Source organism: Urocampus carinirostris, chromosome 19, assembly GCF_059441175.1.
Source record: "Urocampus carinirostris isolate Australia breed hairy pipefish chromosome 19, RoL_Ucar_1.0, whole genome shotgun sequence".
Classification (NCBI taxonomy): Eukaryota; Metazoa; Chordata; class Actinopteri; order Syngnathiformes; family Syngnathidae; genus Urocampus; species Urocampus carinirostris.
In genome coordinates, this window is record NC_142367.1 from 16347705 (window position 1) to 16365722 (window position 18018).

The 18018-nt window shown below is 41.5% G+C and overlaps 2 protein-coding genes across 5 annotated transcripts; both read right to left on the minus strand.

The window, feature by feature from the left end:
* Nucleotides 1–3155: 3155 nt before the first annotated feature.
* LOC148347508 (uncharacterized) lies at nt 3156–4607 on the minus strand. Its single transcript, XM_088323942.1, has 4 exons — nt 4499–4607; nt 4403–4432; nt 4253–4336; nt 3156–4168 (listed from the first exon to the last, which is right to left on the minus strand). Exons 1-4 carry the CDS (start codon nt 4551–4553, stop codon nt 3198–3200), a joined length of 1140 nt encoding a protein of 379 aa, XP_088180068.1. The 5' UTR covers nt 4554–4607; the 3' UTR covers nt 3156–3197.
* A 9697-nt stretch (nt 4608–14304) lies between these two features.
* On the minus strand, nt 14305–16581 carry LOC148347509 (uncharacterized). Of its 4 annotated transcripts, XM_088323721.1 has the most exons (5): nt 16344–16572; nt 15347–15442; nt 15094–15272; nt 14841–15032; nt 14305–14747 (listed from the first exon to the last, which is right to left on the minus strand). In XM_088323721.1, the coding sequence occupies exons 1-5, from the start codon at nt 16474–16476 to the stop codon at nt 14346–14348; spliced, it is 1002 nt and encodes a 333-aa protein (XP_088179847.1). In that variant the 5' UTR covers nt 16477–16572; the 3' UTR covers nt 14305–14345. The 4 variants fall into 4 exon arrangements, with proteins under 4 accessions (XP_088179847.1, XP_088179846.1, XP_088179844.1 ...); XM_088323720.1 differs by having other exon boundaries at nt 14305–15032; nt 15362–15442; nt 16344–16581; XM_088323718.1 differs by having other exon boundaries at nt 14305–15032; nt 16344–16567.
* Between the last annotated feature and the right edge of the window lie 1437 nt (nt 16582–18018).

Below are 18018 nucleotides of genomic sequence, written 5' to 3' on the forward strand. Positions count from 1 at the left end.
GAGACCAATCCACAATATTTTGCTTTTTTTTTGCCTTTTAGGAAGTTTTTAGGTGGTACTCTTAACAGCAAGAAGGTGGATAATCAAAATGAAAGAAAAGAAAAAGGAAGAAATAAAAAGCAAGAAAAATAGAAAAATGGGGGGAAATCCATTATAAAACAGAGCTCTTGTAAGGGAAATTAAGGTCCAAATGTGGCTTTTATACTATATTCTATCCAATATATACTTTTACGTTTATATTTCTATAGTGCTCAATAAGTGTGTTGTTTTAACCTCCCTATCTATTATCAAACAGATGCACAGAGCTCCTTTCTGCTCACCCATACAACCCAAGAACAAGAGCATAAGCTTCCCAAGCCAAAGGAACTTTGTCTCTAGAATTTGGAGGCCACTGGTAATTTTACCAAGACGCCCATCTCATATTTCATCTCATTAGCTGCACCGCTCATCCTCAGTAGGGTCGCGGGGGTGCTGGAGCCCATCCCAGCAATCATCGGGCAATGGGCAGGGGACACCCTGAACTGGTTGCCAGCCAATCGCAGGGCACACAGGGACAGACAACTCGCTCGCTCATTCACACCTAGGGACAATTTGGACCGGCCAATCCACCTGAGATGCATGTCTTTGGAATGTGGGAGGAAACCGGAGTGCCCTGAGGAAACCCACGCAAGCACGGGGAGAACATACAAACTACGCACAGTAAGTCCATCTATTTTCAAATAATGAACTGCTGTGGTGTATCATTTATTATACTCACACGCCATCTAGCGACCAACATTATACATTACATCTAAATCATGTGATACCTGTCTAAACCAATCAGATTCATTTCCTGTGTTCATATAAACCAATCAGACGTGTAGTTTCCTTCCTTTGTTTTACACTAAATTCGTTCCTGAAAAAGCAGATGTGTTCTTCCTTGAGCCGATTCTGGAAGCACGTACCTCTGATGGAAGGGTCTATCAAATACCTAAGTTTCCGATTCAGAGTGTGTTCTTTTCTTCTTTCTACTACAAAGTTTTAACCTTGATCGCTTTATTATTGTAGCATCATAAAGAAAAGAACAAGATAAATATTCATAACAGATACATATTGCATTTGGGGATTTTCATCACTGTCATCCTTATCCTCAGCTTTTAGATCACAGGTGTCAAACAAGCGGCCCGCGGGCCATATCAGGCCCGCTAAGGGATTGAATCCGGCCCGTGAGACAACACTCAGAGAAGCGCAAGAGAAAAACAAGCTGCAGGTTGAAATATGTCAACTTGATGTTGCCAAAGCCAGGTTCCTCTCACAAAGACACTGTACTTGTATTTATTTCTCTCTTTCTTTTCCACCCCTTTTCTCCCACTCTGTCTCTTTCACTCTCTGTGTCTCTCTTTTTCTCTTTGTTGCTCTTTGTCTCTTTCTCTCTGTGTCTTTTAACCTCTTTTGCTCTAACTTCCTTTTTTCCTTTTCACTCTTTTCTTATTCTCTCTTCATACCCTTCGCGCTTTCTTTTCTCTTTTCTCTCCTTCTGTCTTTCTATTTCTCTTTGATTTCTTTCTTCCTCTCCCTTTCTTTTCCCCCTCTTTCACGACTTTTTATCCTTTGTTTCCCACGCTCTCTACCTCTCTCTTTTTCTTTCTTTGTCCCCCCCTCTCTCCTTTTCCCTCCCTCTTTGTCTTATCTTTTTTTATCTCTTCATCCAGCCCCCGACAGAATGTTTGTTCTATCGTGTGGCCCCTGAGTTAAAATGAGTTTGACACCCGTGTTTTAGATTGAAGCTCCAAAATGTAAATTCTAAAAATAACATTAGCTTGCACCGAAAGAATCAATACCTGAGAGATAGCCATGACTTCAGCGTCTTAAAAATGAACAAAAAGTCAAACTAAACTCAAGCTACAAGTCACCACAACTGCTGTTATCTTAAATTGGCACCAACTGGACTTATGACATAGGGGGCATTGTTCTAATATGACTTTGAGATTGTCCAATTGTTAAATCATACTAAAAACAATATACTGATGCATTTTTTTCATCATTGTAATCATAAAGATTGAGATTCAGACATTTGTGGTGACCATTTGAAAAAATAAAGGGAATTTTGCAGTCCATTATTACTGAAAAAGCCAACATTTATTCACAAACTAAGGATATAGTTATAAAAGGTTTCAGCTTAATATAGCACAAATTTATTCTATTCCACACTCTCAATCATCTCTGAGCTTTATACATGTCAGCCTCAGCCAATTGCTCCATGATTGGAAATCCCTTCAAGCAATATACTTTACAAACGCAATGCAGCACCCATTTCCTCACAGCAAGACTTGACCAAGACAAATTTTTTTAGCATTTGACTCTTATATTAGCTAACTTGCACTGGCTCCCACTCCACTTATGTTTGTATAGACTTGAGCCCTCCTATCAGAATCAATTTCCCCCTATGTCCCTGCACGGAGCCTCTGCTCGGAAAATGTCGGTCTACTTGTGACTCCAAGAGCCAAGAAGAAGTCTGCAGGCTCAAAACCATTCTCCATCCAGGCCCCAGTGCTGTGGAATACTTTTCCCCCGGAGATGAGATCTGCAACCTCAGTGGAAGTTTTTAAATCTAGACTTAAGACCCATTCTATTCAATAACTCAGAATTGATGCCCACCTCCTACTTTCTTTCTGGCTGGTGGTGATACAACATACAATGATTTGAGATAAGTCACCGGACCAGTGTCTACATTGACCAGCCAACAGATATGGGAGATTGCATTGTGGCCGTTATGGACTGACAAATTTCAACATACTCATTTTCTTTTGTGTACTTTAACCCAATGGTAAAACTAGTGCACCCTGGAAGGGGGATTACCAATTCTAAATCTTCTCAAGGTATGGTTTAGTGTTGGGGTTTTGAGTTTTTGCCTTGCCCGCATGTTGGTTTAAGATCAGAGGCTGGTGTATTTGTTATACTGTGCACTACTTTAAGACATTATGGGCTATACAGAATCTGTAATCTAGAAGATTCTGATTGGAATCGAATTGAGCAATTTATTGAACATTTAAAATACATACAAATTGTTTATGGTTTAAAAATGTGATTATCCTCCAGATACTAATAAAACCAAAATTTGCATACAAGACAATTTTCTTACACACATCTAAACATGGAGAAAAATAGTTATATGATTTGAATTTGTTTTAGTCTTTATTGGTGTTATGGTAACAATTTCACACATTCACTGACAAGACAGAAACCATATCCTGCATTTCATCAAGGCGGTAGTCCAGGTTGGCGGCGGAGTAGTCGCGGCTCATGGTGTGGTTGGCGGCGTGGTCCAGGCTCATGGTGTGGTTGGCGGCGTGGTCCAGGCTCATGGTGTGGTTGGCGGCGTGGTCCAGGCTCATCGTGTGGTTGGCGGCGTGGTCCAGGCTCATCGTGTGGTTGGCGGCGTGGTCCAGGCTCATCGTGTGGTTGGCGGCGTGGTCCAGGCTCATCGTGTGGTTGGCGGCGTGGTCCAGGCTCATCGTGTGGTTGGCGGCGTGGTCCAGGCTCATCGTGTGGTTGGCGGCGTGGTCCAGGCTCATCGTGTGGTTGGCGGCGTGGTCCAGGCTCATCGTGTGGTTGGCGGCGTGGTCCAGGCTCATCGTGTGGTTGGCGGCGTGGTCCAGGCTCATGGTGTGGTTGGCGGCGTGGTCCAGGCTCATGGTGTGGTTGGCGGCGTGGTCCAGGCTCATGGTGTGGTTGGTGGCGTGGTCCAGGCTCATGGTGTGGTTGGCGGCGTGGTCCAGGCTCATGGTGTGGTTGGCGGCGTGGTCCAGGCTCATGGTGTGGTTGGCGGCGTGGTCCAGGCTCATGGTGTGGTTGGCGGCGTGGTCCAGGCTCATGGTGTGGTTGGCGGCGTGGTCCAGGCTCATGGTGTGGTTGGCGGCGTGGTCCAGGCTCATGGTGTGGTTGGCGGCGTGGTCCAGGCTCATGGTGTGGTTGGCGGCGTGGTCCAGGCTCATGGTGTGGTTGGCGGCGTGATCCAGGCTCATGGTGTGGTTGGCGGCGTGATCCAGGCTCATGGTGTGGTTGGCGGCGTGATCCAGGCTCATGGTGTGGTTGGCGGCGTGATCCAGGCTCATGGTGTGGTTGGCGGCGTGATCCAGGCTCATGGTGTGGTTGACGGCAGGGGCCTGGTCATGAAGTTCTCCTTGATCTATCAATATATTCAGACATTATACTAGATGCAACTTACAACAGTGAGTGAAAATGCCTAACAAGTGGCGCTCAAAGTTATCACCTTTATTTAAATGTTGCTTCACGATTTCATCCAAAGCTCGAAGCAATTCCAAAAACCTTGGTGAGACTTCACCATTAGGCATATCTGAAGGAAACGACATTTTTAACATCCAATTTCTGTTTTGTCACCTAGCATCATTATTGAATTCACCTCGATGAGCACCAGGTGGGAAACAAAGACCTTAAAACAAACACAAGTTTTAGTATCATTTTCTTCAAACAAACATGCGAATTTCCCAAACGTTACCAGTGTCCATGAAAGCCGCAAGCGCCAGGACCACCAAGAGCCAAAGACCAGCCATTACAGTACTTCAGTCTTCAGCAGCACACATGACTAATTGGAGGCCACATATGCTTTTATAGGAGATGACCACTTACTACAGCTGCTGCTAATTGGGTTTAATTAGCATCACCACGGCAACTTCCCTGTTAGGGCTCCATGTTGATCTTCTTGGCACAAATTTTCAAATATTTTGAGAGTCAATAACCGTTTCACATTGAAACAAGAGATCAAAACTGGAGAAAAGTGATTCAATCGATTTGTTTTTGTTTCATGAAAAGTTCAAGTTTTCATTTTCTGCAATGCATTTTTTGAATTAGGAAATCCAGGTATTGCGACTGGCATGTGTAATAAAAATGTATCTCCATTTTTATCTTTTTTTTTTTGTTTACCTTTATGAAATGTTTACGACACCATCTTGGAGTTTATTGTTGGAATGACCTTATTTCGGGGGTTGTCTTTAAGGGACAGTGTGTTATACTTAGTGACTCCTAGTGATACAAAAGAACTTTCATCCAATAAAAAAACCAACAACATTGATTCAAATACTGAGCAAATTAACATGAACTATCCATACCAGTGTGGCCTTTGTCCTTTAAAAGGCTGAGACTATGCGACCAGGACTTGAAAGCCAAAGGTAGGCCTCTTCTAGTCCCCCATCCTTCTCAACAAACTCTTCCAACAAGAGACCTTTGGGTTACAACTGACTGTTTTGGTGCTAGTGCAAATAATATTTCATTTTGGACATGTTATGAAAATAATTCTTGATGAGTTGAGTGTCTTAACACCATATATGGATCAATGATTTAATATTGTTACCAAATGTCTTTCTCCGTACCTGTCTTCTGAGACTGTAATGGCTTGTGTCAATAAAGTCCTTTTTTTGATTTTCTTTTGTGTAATTCTATTCTCTTTTGTCATGTAAATAATTGTTGTTTGTAAGTATCGAGCATGTGAATGATTTATTTGTGTGTCTGCACTGTTTCCCTTCTGCTCAATCATAACATATCAATGAACTGAAAAATCGAATATTTAAAGCTAAAATTAAAATATGTTTGGAGTATCGCTTCCTTCATGATAAATACTGGAGACACTATGAGACTATGTTGAATTAATTCGGGTGGGGAAACTGTGAGCCCCACCTTCTGGCCGAATCTGCTCCCACCGTATTAGATTCTGAATGAAATAAATGAAATATTTGATATTTAATTTACTCTACACCCTTATTTCGCTACCAGCAATGCAGCCGGAAAGGACAGAAAGAGGAAAATTTGAGGTCGACAGAAGTGTGTCTTAAGTCTATATTTAAAGACTTCCACTGAGATTACACATCTCAACTCGGGGGCCAGAGCATTCCACAGCAACAGGACCCAAATGGGGAACGCTCCTGAGCCTGGAGATTTCTTCTTGGCTCACAAGCAGACGTTTCCCAAGCAGAGGCTCAGAGCATGAACATAGAGGGAAATAAAATAAGAACAAAAGGAGGAGGCAAGTTCAAGCAAACCTTTGTATTATAGAATCGGAACCTTAAAGTCACATCTTAAACGGACAGGGAGCCAGTTCACGTTTTCTGAAATTATAGTGATTTGATCAAAGTACAAATCCTTGTTGCCGCATTTTGAACCATCAGCTAACTTTTGATGCGAGACATCGGGAGACCGGAAAGCATTGCAACCCTGTAAATCAAGCCGAAAAGTAATAAACGCATGCATTATAATCTCAGCATCTGATTGAGACAGCATCGGGGGAATTTTCGCAATATTAGGATGGAAGAAGGCTATTCTAGTAATATTTTTCTTATGTAACTGAAACGACAGATAAGGATCAAATATTAGACCTAGATTTGGGTGATATTACATTGTCATCGTTTAGAGCGCTGTTTGAGAACAAAGTCATGACAATCAGCTAGACCAGGGGTAGGGAACATATGGCTCGGGAGCCATGTATGGCTCTTTTCATGAGTACGCATGGCCTACAATGTACCTATTGCACATCTCTCTGTGGCGTTCCAAAGTCAAGTGATTTCATCCCGATTTTGGTCCATATAAAGCCAAAGCCACTTAATGCAGAAGTTTGAAACCATTTAAACTGATGAATAAAAACGCAGGCAAACGACTTTGATTGGGTGAGCAGTACAGGTGGGCGGATCCCTGCACACAGCGCAAGGCACTTCCTTCTCTTTCTCTCGCTCAGTGCAGTCTATACTGAAAGTGAGTATGACCATATGCTTATCGTTTGCAGTAATTTGTGACACTTTTACAAAAGAACTTTGCATGCACATTGTTTTGAAACCGTTATTAAGGACAAATTTCATGGAAAGAAATTGCCTCAGCACTCTTAACTGAAGGTGGAAGACAAATTGAAAATGACATATTTACATTGATTTGGGACACAGGATTTGGCATTATCATTTCATACATTTGATCAACCTCATCACGGTGGCGCAGTGGTTAGCGCTTGTGCGGCACAGAACCTGTCGTGGGTTCAAATCCAGCTCCAGACTTCCTGTGCGGAGTTTGTATGTTCTCCCCGTGCTTACGTGGGTTTCCTCCGGGCACTCCGGTTTCCTCCCACGTTTTCAGGTGAATTGGCCGGTCCAAATTGTTCCTAGGTGTGAATGAGCGAATGATTTGTCTGTCCCTGTGTGCCCTGCGATTGGCTGGCAACCAGTTCAGGGTGTCCCCTGCCCACTGCCCGGAGATGGCTGGGATGGGCTCCAGCCCCCCCGCGACCCTAATGAGGATAAGCGGTACGGCTAATGAGATGAGATGAGATGAGACATTTGATTAAATCATCAACACACAGTGAAATAAAATGTGCTGAAGAATTAGCTTTTGTCTAGAGAGCGTGTTTGGCAGTTTTTTCAATTTTGTCTGAAAATATATGATGTGGCTCTCTCAATTTCTTTTTAAAACATTTTTTTTGCTTTTATGGCTCTTTGGGTCAAAAAGGTTCCTGACCCCTGAGCTAGACAAACAATCAACAACGTTTTTCTGGGTCAAGGTCCCAAAAATTTAATGACATTCATCTTTGTATCTGCATAAGAAGAGAAACTAATATCATACTCGTGGATATTATCACCAAACGGAAGCATAACAACACTAAAAAGAAGGGGGACCAAGGACAGAGCCCAGTGCAACGCCACAAGTGACATCAAAATGTTCAGAAGTCAGATTGCCGAAGTTACTACATTTCATCCTTTCTGAGATGTAGGATCTAAACCAAGAAAGAACGCTTCCTGAGGTATCGAACTATTTTCTATATCAAGTATAATATCTACAGCAGGGGTCAGGACTCAAAAAGCCATAAAAGCTAAATATTGTATTTTTTTTAAACAGCCAAACCATATATTTTAAGACAAAATTCGAAAGAAACCCCTAAAGTCGCACTCTAGAAATTATTTTATTCTTCAGTAGTTTTTATTTTGCTGTGTGATATTTGATGATTTGATACAATCAATGAACTTACAATAATGCCAGAGCCTGCATCCCATATCAATATTCATCCATATCTTCAGTAGGGTCGTGGGGGTGCTGGAGCCCATCTCAACTTTCTTCAGGCAGTCAGCAGGGGACATCCCGAACTGGTTGCCAGTCAGTCGCAGGGCACACTGAGACAGACAACTCCCTCGCTAGTTCATACCCAGGGACAATTGAGACGAGCCAATCAACCTGACATGCAAGTTTTAGAAATGTGAGAGGAATCCGGGGAGAACATGCAAACTCTCCACAGGAAAGCTGGTAGCTGGATTTGATCCCATGACCTCAGAACTGTGCCACGGACGTGCTAACCGCTCAGCTGCCGTGCCCTCATCAATATATTCCCTCCCAGACTTACCTAAGTGTGCTTAGGCTCATTTTTGCCGTCATTTTGGTCATGAATAGTAGGTGCAAGCAAAGTTCTTTTGTACAGATGTCGCAAGTCTGCAAATGAGAATTCCATTTATTTACCCTCAGGGCAGGTGGTGCACGGCGAGAGTCAGAAGGGCGTGTTTGCGCTCTGTGCAGAGCTCTGCCCAACCCTATCGGTCACCCGATCAAATTGCACTGTGTGCTTTGCCGACGTTTTTGGGTTGTTGCGTCGGTTTTATGTCTCAACAGTGAACATGCAAACATGGATACTTTTATGAGCTTTCATATAAAAGGTTCTCTAGCGATGTACAACCAAAATGAGGAATTTTGACTGTAAACTGTAGTAAAAAAACTGGCCCTCTATATACTGGACAGTATCATTGGGTAGATGAGCATTGGCTCTGCTTCACATGCTCTAGCAAAACTAAGGATGGCATGGTGATAATTTGGTCTTAGTTTACTCTCTGAGCCAGATATACTGATGAAAAGCCCATAGGTTCCTGACCAGTGTTCCCTCTAAGCTGCGCGCGTGCGCAATTGCGCACTGCTCGCACATTCTCAGCGCACAAGAAAATCTAGCCAGCGCACAAAAATGAGGGCTCAAAATTACTAATAAAGAAGCGACTTAAGTCAAAGTTACAGTGCATGAAGGTAAAAATACACGGGTTCCCCTGACGTTGAGTCCTAAATGCGGTATTTTGAAGTCGAGTCGAAGGAGAACGAAGTTGAGTAAAGTTAGTAGAGTTTGTTGAGGAACCGGCTTCTTTGGCTCGGCTCACTAAAAGGAACCGGCTCTTTCGGGTCCTAACCGGCTCTTCGGGTTGTTTTTGCTTCTTTAATCCCAACATGACCAAATATTATGTAAAACTATGCACAAAATGACTTAAAATAAGGGGGGAATAGAACAAAAAAGAAATACCAAAATGAAAAAGTTGTGAAAAGCTGGGAAAAAAAGAAACAAAAGAGAAAAAAGAAGGAAAAATTTAGAAAAAAGCCAGAAAAAAAAAAAGAAAAGAAAGAAATGTAGGAAAAAAGTAAATAGAGAACAAAAAGAAAAAAGTAACAGCTTGGAAAAAATAAACACAATGAGATTTTTTTTAAAGGAATCAAAAAAAAGTAGAAAAAAAACCACAGGAAAAAGAAGAAAGTTTGTGTTGCATTCAAATAATTTCCAATTATATCAAGTCAATCTTGTTGCCAACATTGTACTTCCACTAAAAAATGTGATTAAGTACAGTTCTGTATCTTACAACCGACTAAATGAGCCCCCAAAAATGTTAATATTATGTGACAAAATATATCAGGAAATAAAAAGAAATGGATATCTTGTGAATTAATTGTAAGACCAAACGACGTTTGTAGGCCATACAACCTTTGCAATAGGACATGAGTCAATTCATTCAAAAGAGGAAAATCATTTTGCATTGCCAGATACTCAGCAAAATGTAACGTGATGTCAAGTTTTGAACATGTTTGATAATGACTTAGTTGCCACACTTGGGATTGCTGTTGCTCACTGTTTCAAGCGTTGCTGTGGAAAATTACAGGGAACATTGTTCCTGACCCCTGGTCAACAGTATCGAAGCAGTGCTGACAAGGCGTCGGAATCTATCGCCAAGAGAAGCTCATTGATTACTTTAACCAGAGCTGTTTTGGTAGATTTTCCCTTTAATGCTGACTGAACAATTTTAGATTTCTTTCAGACAAAAATTCGTTCAACTGCTGTGCAACCACCTGTTAAAGAAATCGATTACATTTTTACACATGAAACATTGAGCTAAGGGCAAAAGGATATACAGGTCATATATATCTTGTTTTATAGACTGGTGACAGGAGTAAATCAGATGGTAGTATTCCTAGGGGAAGTCATTGATGTTAAAGACCTTAACCCTAATCTTAGCCTTTAATTTCTCTTAGGTTTCACAAAGCATTTGGACAGTTTATGTTCAGATTTAGCTTGTCATTATATAGTCAAGTCAAGTCAAGTCAAGTCATTTTTATTTGTATAGCCCTTAATCACAATAAGTCTCTAAGGGCTTCACAGATTAGTACACTATGTTACACAGACTATTTTTCAGCCGACAAGAAGAGTAGGTTATTATTCATATGCAATGGAGTAGAAGTGAGTTTTAAGTTTAGATTTAAACATTTCCACTGAGGTTGCAGATCGGATCTCAGGGGGAAGAGCATTCCACAGCACCGGTGCCCGGATGGAGAACGCTCTCGATCCAGCAGAACACTTCTTTGCTCTCGGGATCACCAGAAGAGCGGCACTCGCAGATCGTAGGCTTCGGACCGGGACATAGGGGCAGATCAGATCTGAAAGATAAGAGGGAGCAAGTCCATGTATGATTTTGTACAATACTAAGAGAACCTTGAAGTCACATCTTTGGCTCACTGGGAGCCAGTGCAAGTTAGCCAAAATCGGTGTTATGTGATCGTACTTTTTTGTCCTAGTTAAAAGCCTCGCTGCGGCATTTTGTACTAGCTGAAGAGACTTGATTCTGGACTTCGGGAGACCGGAGAGTAGTGCATTACAGTAATCGAGACGGGAGGTAACAAATGCATGAATTATAGTTTCCGCATCAGACTGAGACAGTATTGAACGGATTTTGGCAATGTTACGAAGATGGAAGAAAGCGGTTCTAGTAATTTTCTTTACATGCATCTCAAAGGTTAGATCAGGGTCAAATATGACACCTAAATTTTTAACTGAGTCACTCTGTGTGATGTGACATTTGTCAATGTTCACAGCAGTTTTTGAGAATAAGTCACGGCATTTAGATGGACCAATGACTAACATTTCGGTCTTTTCAGAGTTAAGACGCAAGAAATTGAGTGACATCCACTCTTTTATCTCAGTGAGGCAGGCCTCCAAATTTCCACAGTTTAGTGTGGAAGATTCCTCCAACGGAAGATAGAGTTGAGTGTCGTCTGCGTAGCAGTGGAAGCTGATATTGTACTTGCGAATAATGTCACCTAATGGAAGCATGTAAATGTTGAAAAGAAGGGGGCCAAGCACTGAACCCTGCGGAACACCGCAGGTAACATTAAAGGGCTCAGATGTCATTTCACCATATTTAACACAGTGCGTCCTATCTGAGAGGTAGGATCTGAACCACGAGAGGACGGTTCCTGAGAGACCAATCCATTTTCCCAACCGTTCTAGTAGGATATTGTGGTGCACTGTGTCAAAAGCAGCACTAAGATCCAGCAGCAGCAAAAGTGATGAAGCGCCAGAATCCATTGACATTAGGAGATCATTTGTTACCTTGATCAGAACTGTCTCAGTAGAGTGGTTAGCCCTGAATCCTGATTGCATGGATTCAAAAAGGTTATTCTCGGATATGAAAGCATTCAGCTGCTGTGCCACTACTTTTTCGAGTACTTTAGAGAGGAAAGGTAGGTTTGACACAGGTCTGTAATTACTTAATATTTCTGGATCAAGGTTGGGTCGTTTCAGTGTGGGTTTAATAACGGCGGACTTAAAAGCTGCTGGAACTACACCTGAGGAGAGTGATATGTTTATAATATTTAGAACTGAAGGTCCAAGGACGCCAAAAAGACTTTTAATAAGTGAACCTGGGAGCGGGTCGAACTGGCAAGTTGTCGGTTTGGCCGCATTTACCACCTGTTTGAGATCATCAAGTGACAGCTCACTAAAACCGGCCATTTTCCCAAGGCAGCCACCCTGTCGTGCATCTGTAAATTTCAGTCCTTTAATATGTGTGGTATTAATGATTTCTTTAGCAATTTCTTCCTGTATGCATTGAATCTTCTTATTAAAGAAGACCATTAAGTCCTGAGCAGAGTGTGTCGAACTATCTGCGATAGTCTGTTGCCTTGTAAGCGATGCTACAGTGTCAAAAAGGGCTTTGGGGTTGTTCTTTTGAGACGCAATCACCTTCGAAAGGTAGGCCGATTTTGCAGAGGCAAGGGCCGCTTTATACTTTAACAAGCTGTCACACCAGGTTTGATGGAAAACCTCAAGCTTGGTAGCGCGCCATTTTCTTTCCAATGTCCTGCATTCTTGTTTAAGGGTTCTAGTTTCATCAGTAAACCAAGGTGTGCGTCTTTTAGGACGTGATTTTAGTTTTATGGGCGCTATTGAATCCAGCACACTAGTCAGGGTGGTATTGAACTCATTCATGAGTGAGTCAATCGAGCCATTGTATGTAGGAAAGGACGCAACTGCTCCAGGAAGGAGTTCAAAGAGCTCAGAAACTGTGCCAGTGCTTATATTGCGTCCGCTAAATACTTCAGCTTTTTTAACACTACACTTAGCTAGCACCTCAAATGTAACTAAATAATGATCCGAGATAACGGTAGTACACGGTAACACCATAATGTTTGAGGTTAAAACTCCTCGAGTCAGAATCAAGTCTAGCGTGTTCCCATTTTTATGGGTTGGCAAATCAACCAGTTGATTAAAGCCAAATGCATCAATTAGAGACCTAAACGCAATAGTAAGTGAATTGAGTGGGGAGTTCATATGAATGTTAAAGTCTCCCATAATTATAATTTTGTCTGCATAGGTTACAAGTTCAGACAAAAGTTCAGCAAATTCGTCTAAGAAAGTTGTGTATGGCCCAGGTGCACGATAGATATTACATAAATTGACAATAGAGAGGACCGCATCACAAGAGCCTCAAACGCCTTGTAATTATTAGAGGTACGTGGATTAAATTTGAGCGATTTTTCAGAAATTAGCGCAACACCACCACCCCTTTTCAACGTGCGTGCTATATGGCTACTCTCGTAGTCTGGGGGAGAAGCATAATTTAGCGCTAAGTACTCATCCGGGCGTAACCAAGTTTCACACAGACCCATACAGTTAAGTTTATAATCACCAATAATGTTATCAACAAGTAAAGCTTTTGGAGCAAGCGATCTAATATTTAACAGACCAAATTTCAGCTTTGCTGAATCATTTGACTTAGCTGAACTCTTTGTAGTCTTTGTTGAAATCTTCAAAAGCTGCCGCTCTTGTGGCTTTTCGTGTGGGTTGTCCGGCGAGGGATGAATGGTGGAATTAGTTACATCCTCGCGTCCTTCCTCGCGTCCATCTTGCTGCTTAGACTTCGCACGCTTCACACATCTGCCTGCACGGCAACCACGCTTCTGTTTTCTGTCCTTACGGCGCCGTTGTCGTCGTTTAAGCGGAATAGCCGTCCACAAGGATGCCGGGTCTCTTTGAAGTTCGCTCGGTATATCATAGGCGGTATAAAAAGTGCCCGAAAAGTCGAAATTTAGATGCCCACCCAACCGAATAAGTTTGTCCCTACTGTAAGTATTTTTGGCCACACATGTGTCCAAAAGTGAAAGCAAAAAAGACAAGAGAACGGCAATAAAGAGAAGATTAGCTGGACAACGAGCCGCAAGCATGTATCCATGCGCCGCCATGTTTATGTTTCTTTAGGATATAGGATATCAAAGGACATTTTAATCCACAAGCGACTAGGACATTTTATAGCAGGGGTGTCAAACTAAGTTTTTGCAACTCACAAAAGTCCAAGGACAATTTAATCAAACCTAAATGCAGCCTGTGAATTTTAGTCATTGTAGTCTTAAATTATGCAGAAAATGTAATTTGATGTACAACTTGGGGCAATTTATAATTAACCCAAGCCCACCCACTGTAGAACAGGGTTCACTAACTTAGAGCATACTGCTAACTAAAGTGCAGTTTGAGATTTTTCTCAATGTCAATTTTTGGTGGTTTACAATACATTTGTAAAATATATGGAATTAAAGGTTCTGACTTTACTGGAAAAAAATCCGACCCATCAATGAAAAGATATTTAAATTATCCAAGATTTTTGCATTGGTTCAAGGAATTCATGGCTTCAAAATCACATTTTAAAGCCTTATGTTGATATTTTAACATCCATTACATACCCAAAAATCCTTTTTCAGGAAATGTAGATTCTTTTAAAACCTTTATTCACTAGATCATATAACATTCAGACATTGACAGTCAACACTTGAACATCATCTTCCTCCATTTGATCTTCTAAATAATCTCCAACATTTTGATCTGTGACATTGTGATTGCTCAAGACTTTGCCATGCTGTTGGCCATAAGTTGATTTGTTTTTGTTGATGGGTTGCAAGGTGACAGAACCAACCTCCTGGCTTGAGCTCAAGGTGGAGTTGGGCTCAGGGACAAGGACCTGCTTCTGGACTTGGCTCTCGTTGAGGTGCAAAGTGGTGTCATGTTGGATGGTGGTCTCCGTGCTGCCCTGATGGCTGGAGGTTACATTAAAGCCCTTACGTTGGCCATAAGTCTGGTTCAGCTCAGCACTCCACTGCTGGGTGACGGAGATGTGGTGGCTGGTGCTCATGGTAGAGTTTTCTTGGGGGCTCTGGACAAAGTTATGCACAGTCATGTTGAGGGGCTCTTGATCTTGTTGAATGCTGCTCTCATTTCTGCTCAAGGTCATGTCACCACTACTGACGTTTGAACTCAGATGGTGCCCAGTGGTCTGGTTTTGACTTCTCGGCTGCCAGGTGACAGACACGACTTGCTGGCTGGCTTTCGAGTTGTAGCTCTGCTGATAGAGGTAGCTCTCGTTGAGGGGCAAGGCAAAGTCATGCTGGGTGCTGGAGATGTTGAGGTGGCCATACGTCTGGTTATGACTGCTCATCTGCTGGGGGATAGAGAACCTGGTGGCTTTCGCTTACATTGGAGCTCTGCTGGACATTACTTACATTTAGGGGCTCTTGGTCATTGTGCAAGGAGACGTCATGCTGGGTCATCTGGTTGGCGGTCCCATTGAGGTCACCACTGCTCTTGCCAGGAGTCCCTTGGTTGACAGTCAGCCGCTCGGTGGAAGCGTTAACATGCTGGGTGCTGCTCACATTATGGCCTGGATGGTGGTCATGATGTACTCGTTTTGGAAACAAAAGTTGATTACAAACACAGCAATTCCATGAAGTGTATTTCATCTTTTCTCAATATTACCTTGAAGAGAATCACCTTCATTTTGATCCTGCAACATTGAATTAAAAGATTGGAGAAGCTCAAGAACATGCTTCAGTGACTCATCGGAAGAGGCATCTGTTGCAAATAAGGAATATCAGTACAGTCCCCTAGAAGTGCAAATCTGCTTACCTTTATCTAGCATTAGCTGGAGCACAAATGCTTGTAGATGAAACAAAGTCAAAGTTTTAGGTGAAACCATTACTGAATGAGTTTCAGGATTGCAAGATAGCAAAAGTCTATGTATCTATCCATCTACCTTGGTCATATCCCTCAAGAGGGGTGACCGACAGCAAGACAAACACATACAATAACAAAAAAATAAAAGGGGGAAAAAAAAAAAAAGCAAAACACATTTTTTTTTGGACCATGGCTAACCCAATTGCCCAAACACCCAAACAAGTTAGGCACCTCGGCACCTAAGTTGGTCATGCTTTCGTTCCTCCAGATGAAGTGGGACACCAGAAAGCGGCCATGTCACTCAGGTCAGGGCAACACAAAACACTCTTGTTCAACAGCAGGGCCCGACAGCTTTCACTGGTTTACCCCTGCCGCATCATACGGGTGCCCAGCCCAACCTTAAGAACGCATCCACAATCCAACTATCCTTTCAAAACACCTCTCCACTTCTCCCATCACCAACAAGAGCTCTAGCTTCCATTATATTAAGACTTTTTTCCTGCAGTGCACTCATAACACCATCCATCCACGTCGATCGCGGCCGTCCTCTTGGTCTCCTTCCATTTACTTCTGCTCTGTAGATAGCCAAAGTGAAACTAATATAATCCAGAAGGTAACCTGACACTAACTGGAGATAACCTTTGATGACACAGCTCAAGTAGATGAAAAATGAGATTTCGCCAGTCATATAAACAATTGGCTGACAAAAAAACTGAACTCTACAAAATGCTATGTCCTGCATTATCTATTTTCCTCAATATCTCATTTACAGAATACCACCTTTGCGACCACCTCTTACCAGTGTGCGAGAATGCCACGATAGCCAGAAACCCCACAAGCCATAGAGCAGCCATTGCTTCAGTAACCGATGCTGCAAATGAAGTAAAATTCAGTTTTATAATAGCTGTGATAACCCCACAGCTGCTGCCCATTGGCTTCAATTAGCACCGACTACAATTTAATTCAAATAAAAAAGAAAAAAAAGAAATAAAATTTAAAAAAATAAAAACAAACAACTGCTGGACTTGAACAGTGGGTCTCAACTGATGTTTCTTTTACATTTTCTGAGTAGTGTGGGACTTTTTAACCGGATTTGAGTCATGGAATTGTGACGAGGATGTGGTGATAGGGGGCGGTAATGCACCAAAGAGATGGATGCCAACCGCTGTTAAACCCCAAGAAGAAGAAGAAACTAAACCAAAATGCTATGATTGCATTCATCAATCTCTTTGGATGATCTAGCCTCTTGTAGCCTATATTTAATTGAAATAAAATTTGATAGATAACAAAGAAAAAACTCATTTATCAAGCAGGTAGTGTCATCGGATGGTCTGACATTTGGGTCTTCTCTAAGTTGTGTTTTTCAGACTCTATGACAATGACACAATGTAAGGAAATCTTATTGAAAGACATTTTGAGTTCTTATAGCAATTTGTGAAGTGATAATAATAATAATAATAATTTCCTTTGTATTGTCATTCTTTGTAACAATGTACACAGAACGAAATGTCGATACACCTGACCCGTTGTAGCGAGCCGATGCAGCCGCAGCCAACAGAGGGCGCCGCCATTTTTACCAATGTTATAAGTCTTAGGTATGACTCGGCCGAGGCACGAACCAGCGACCTCACATTCCCAATCTAAGAATTTATTATCAACTGACAGTTCAATGTCAATGTTAAACCTCTCGTCAGTTTTTTTTTTGTTGAAAGTATGAAATTGGTGCTTTCTTCTTGTTTGAAAAAAAAAACTTAGATTTACTGAGTAATTACTGACAATTAGCATTGTTATGCTAACATTACCACGCTAACTCTGCCTTTCTTCATCAATTTAAACAAAAACATAAAAAGTTCTTCAGTCACGTTAATTAACCTTACGATTTCAATTTTTCAATTTATTTACCTCAGGATCTGTAATTTTTAATTCTAGTACAATGCATGTAACATCTTAATATATTTTTATGGATTAAATATAATCCTCCCTTCCACTGAAATTATAGCTGGACTGCATTTTTGCCCTCAAATACTTAAATGAAAAAATACAAAATAAAACTATTTATCGCTTCAGTCATAGGTCAATTACGGATAACAAACTCATGCATCAAAAACAATAAAAATTTAAGTCCTGGGGTTATAGAATCAAACTCACTGCAAAATACAACTGTTCCTTAGGTATAATCATTTGTTAGATCCCTAAAAATACTCCATTACTTTGAAAATTTAAGATGGACTGCATTTTTCCACTCCAGTAAAAAATTGTCACTTTTGTCATTGGGCTATAGCTGCCACTGTATACACCGGTAATACAAAAAACCCTTGAATAGAAGTAATCAGTAGATGTAAAAATAAGTGGAGTGGTTTAAAATTTGAAAAATAATTTTGGGGTTAGAAACTTTAAGCTGGAGTAACATTTTTGGGGTATTAATTCTACTCACTGCAACATACAGTAGCTCCTTAAGAGTGATACCAAACGCG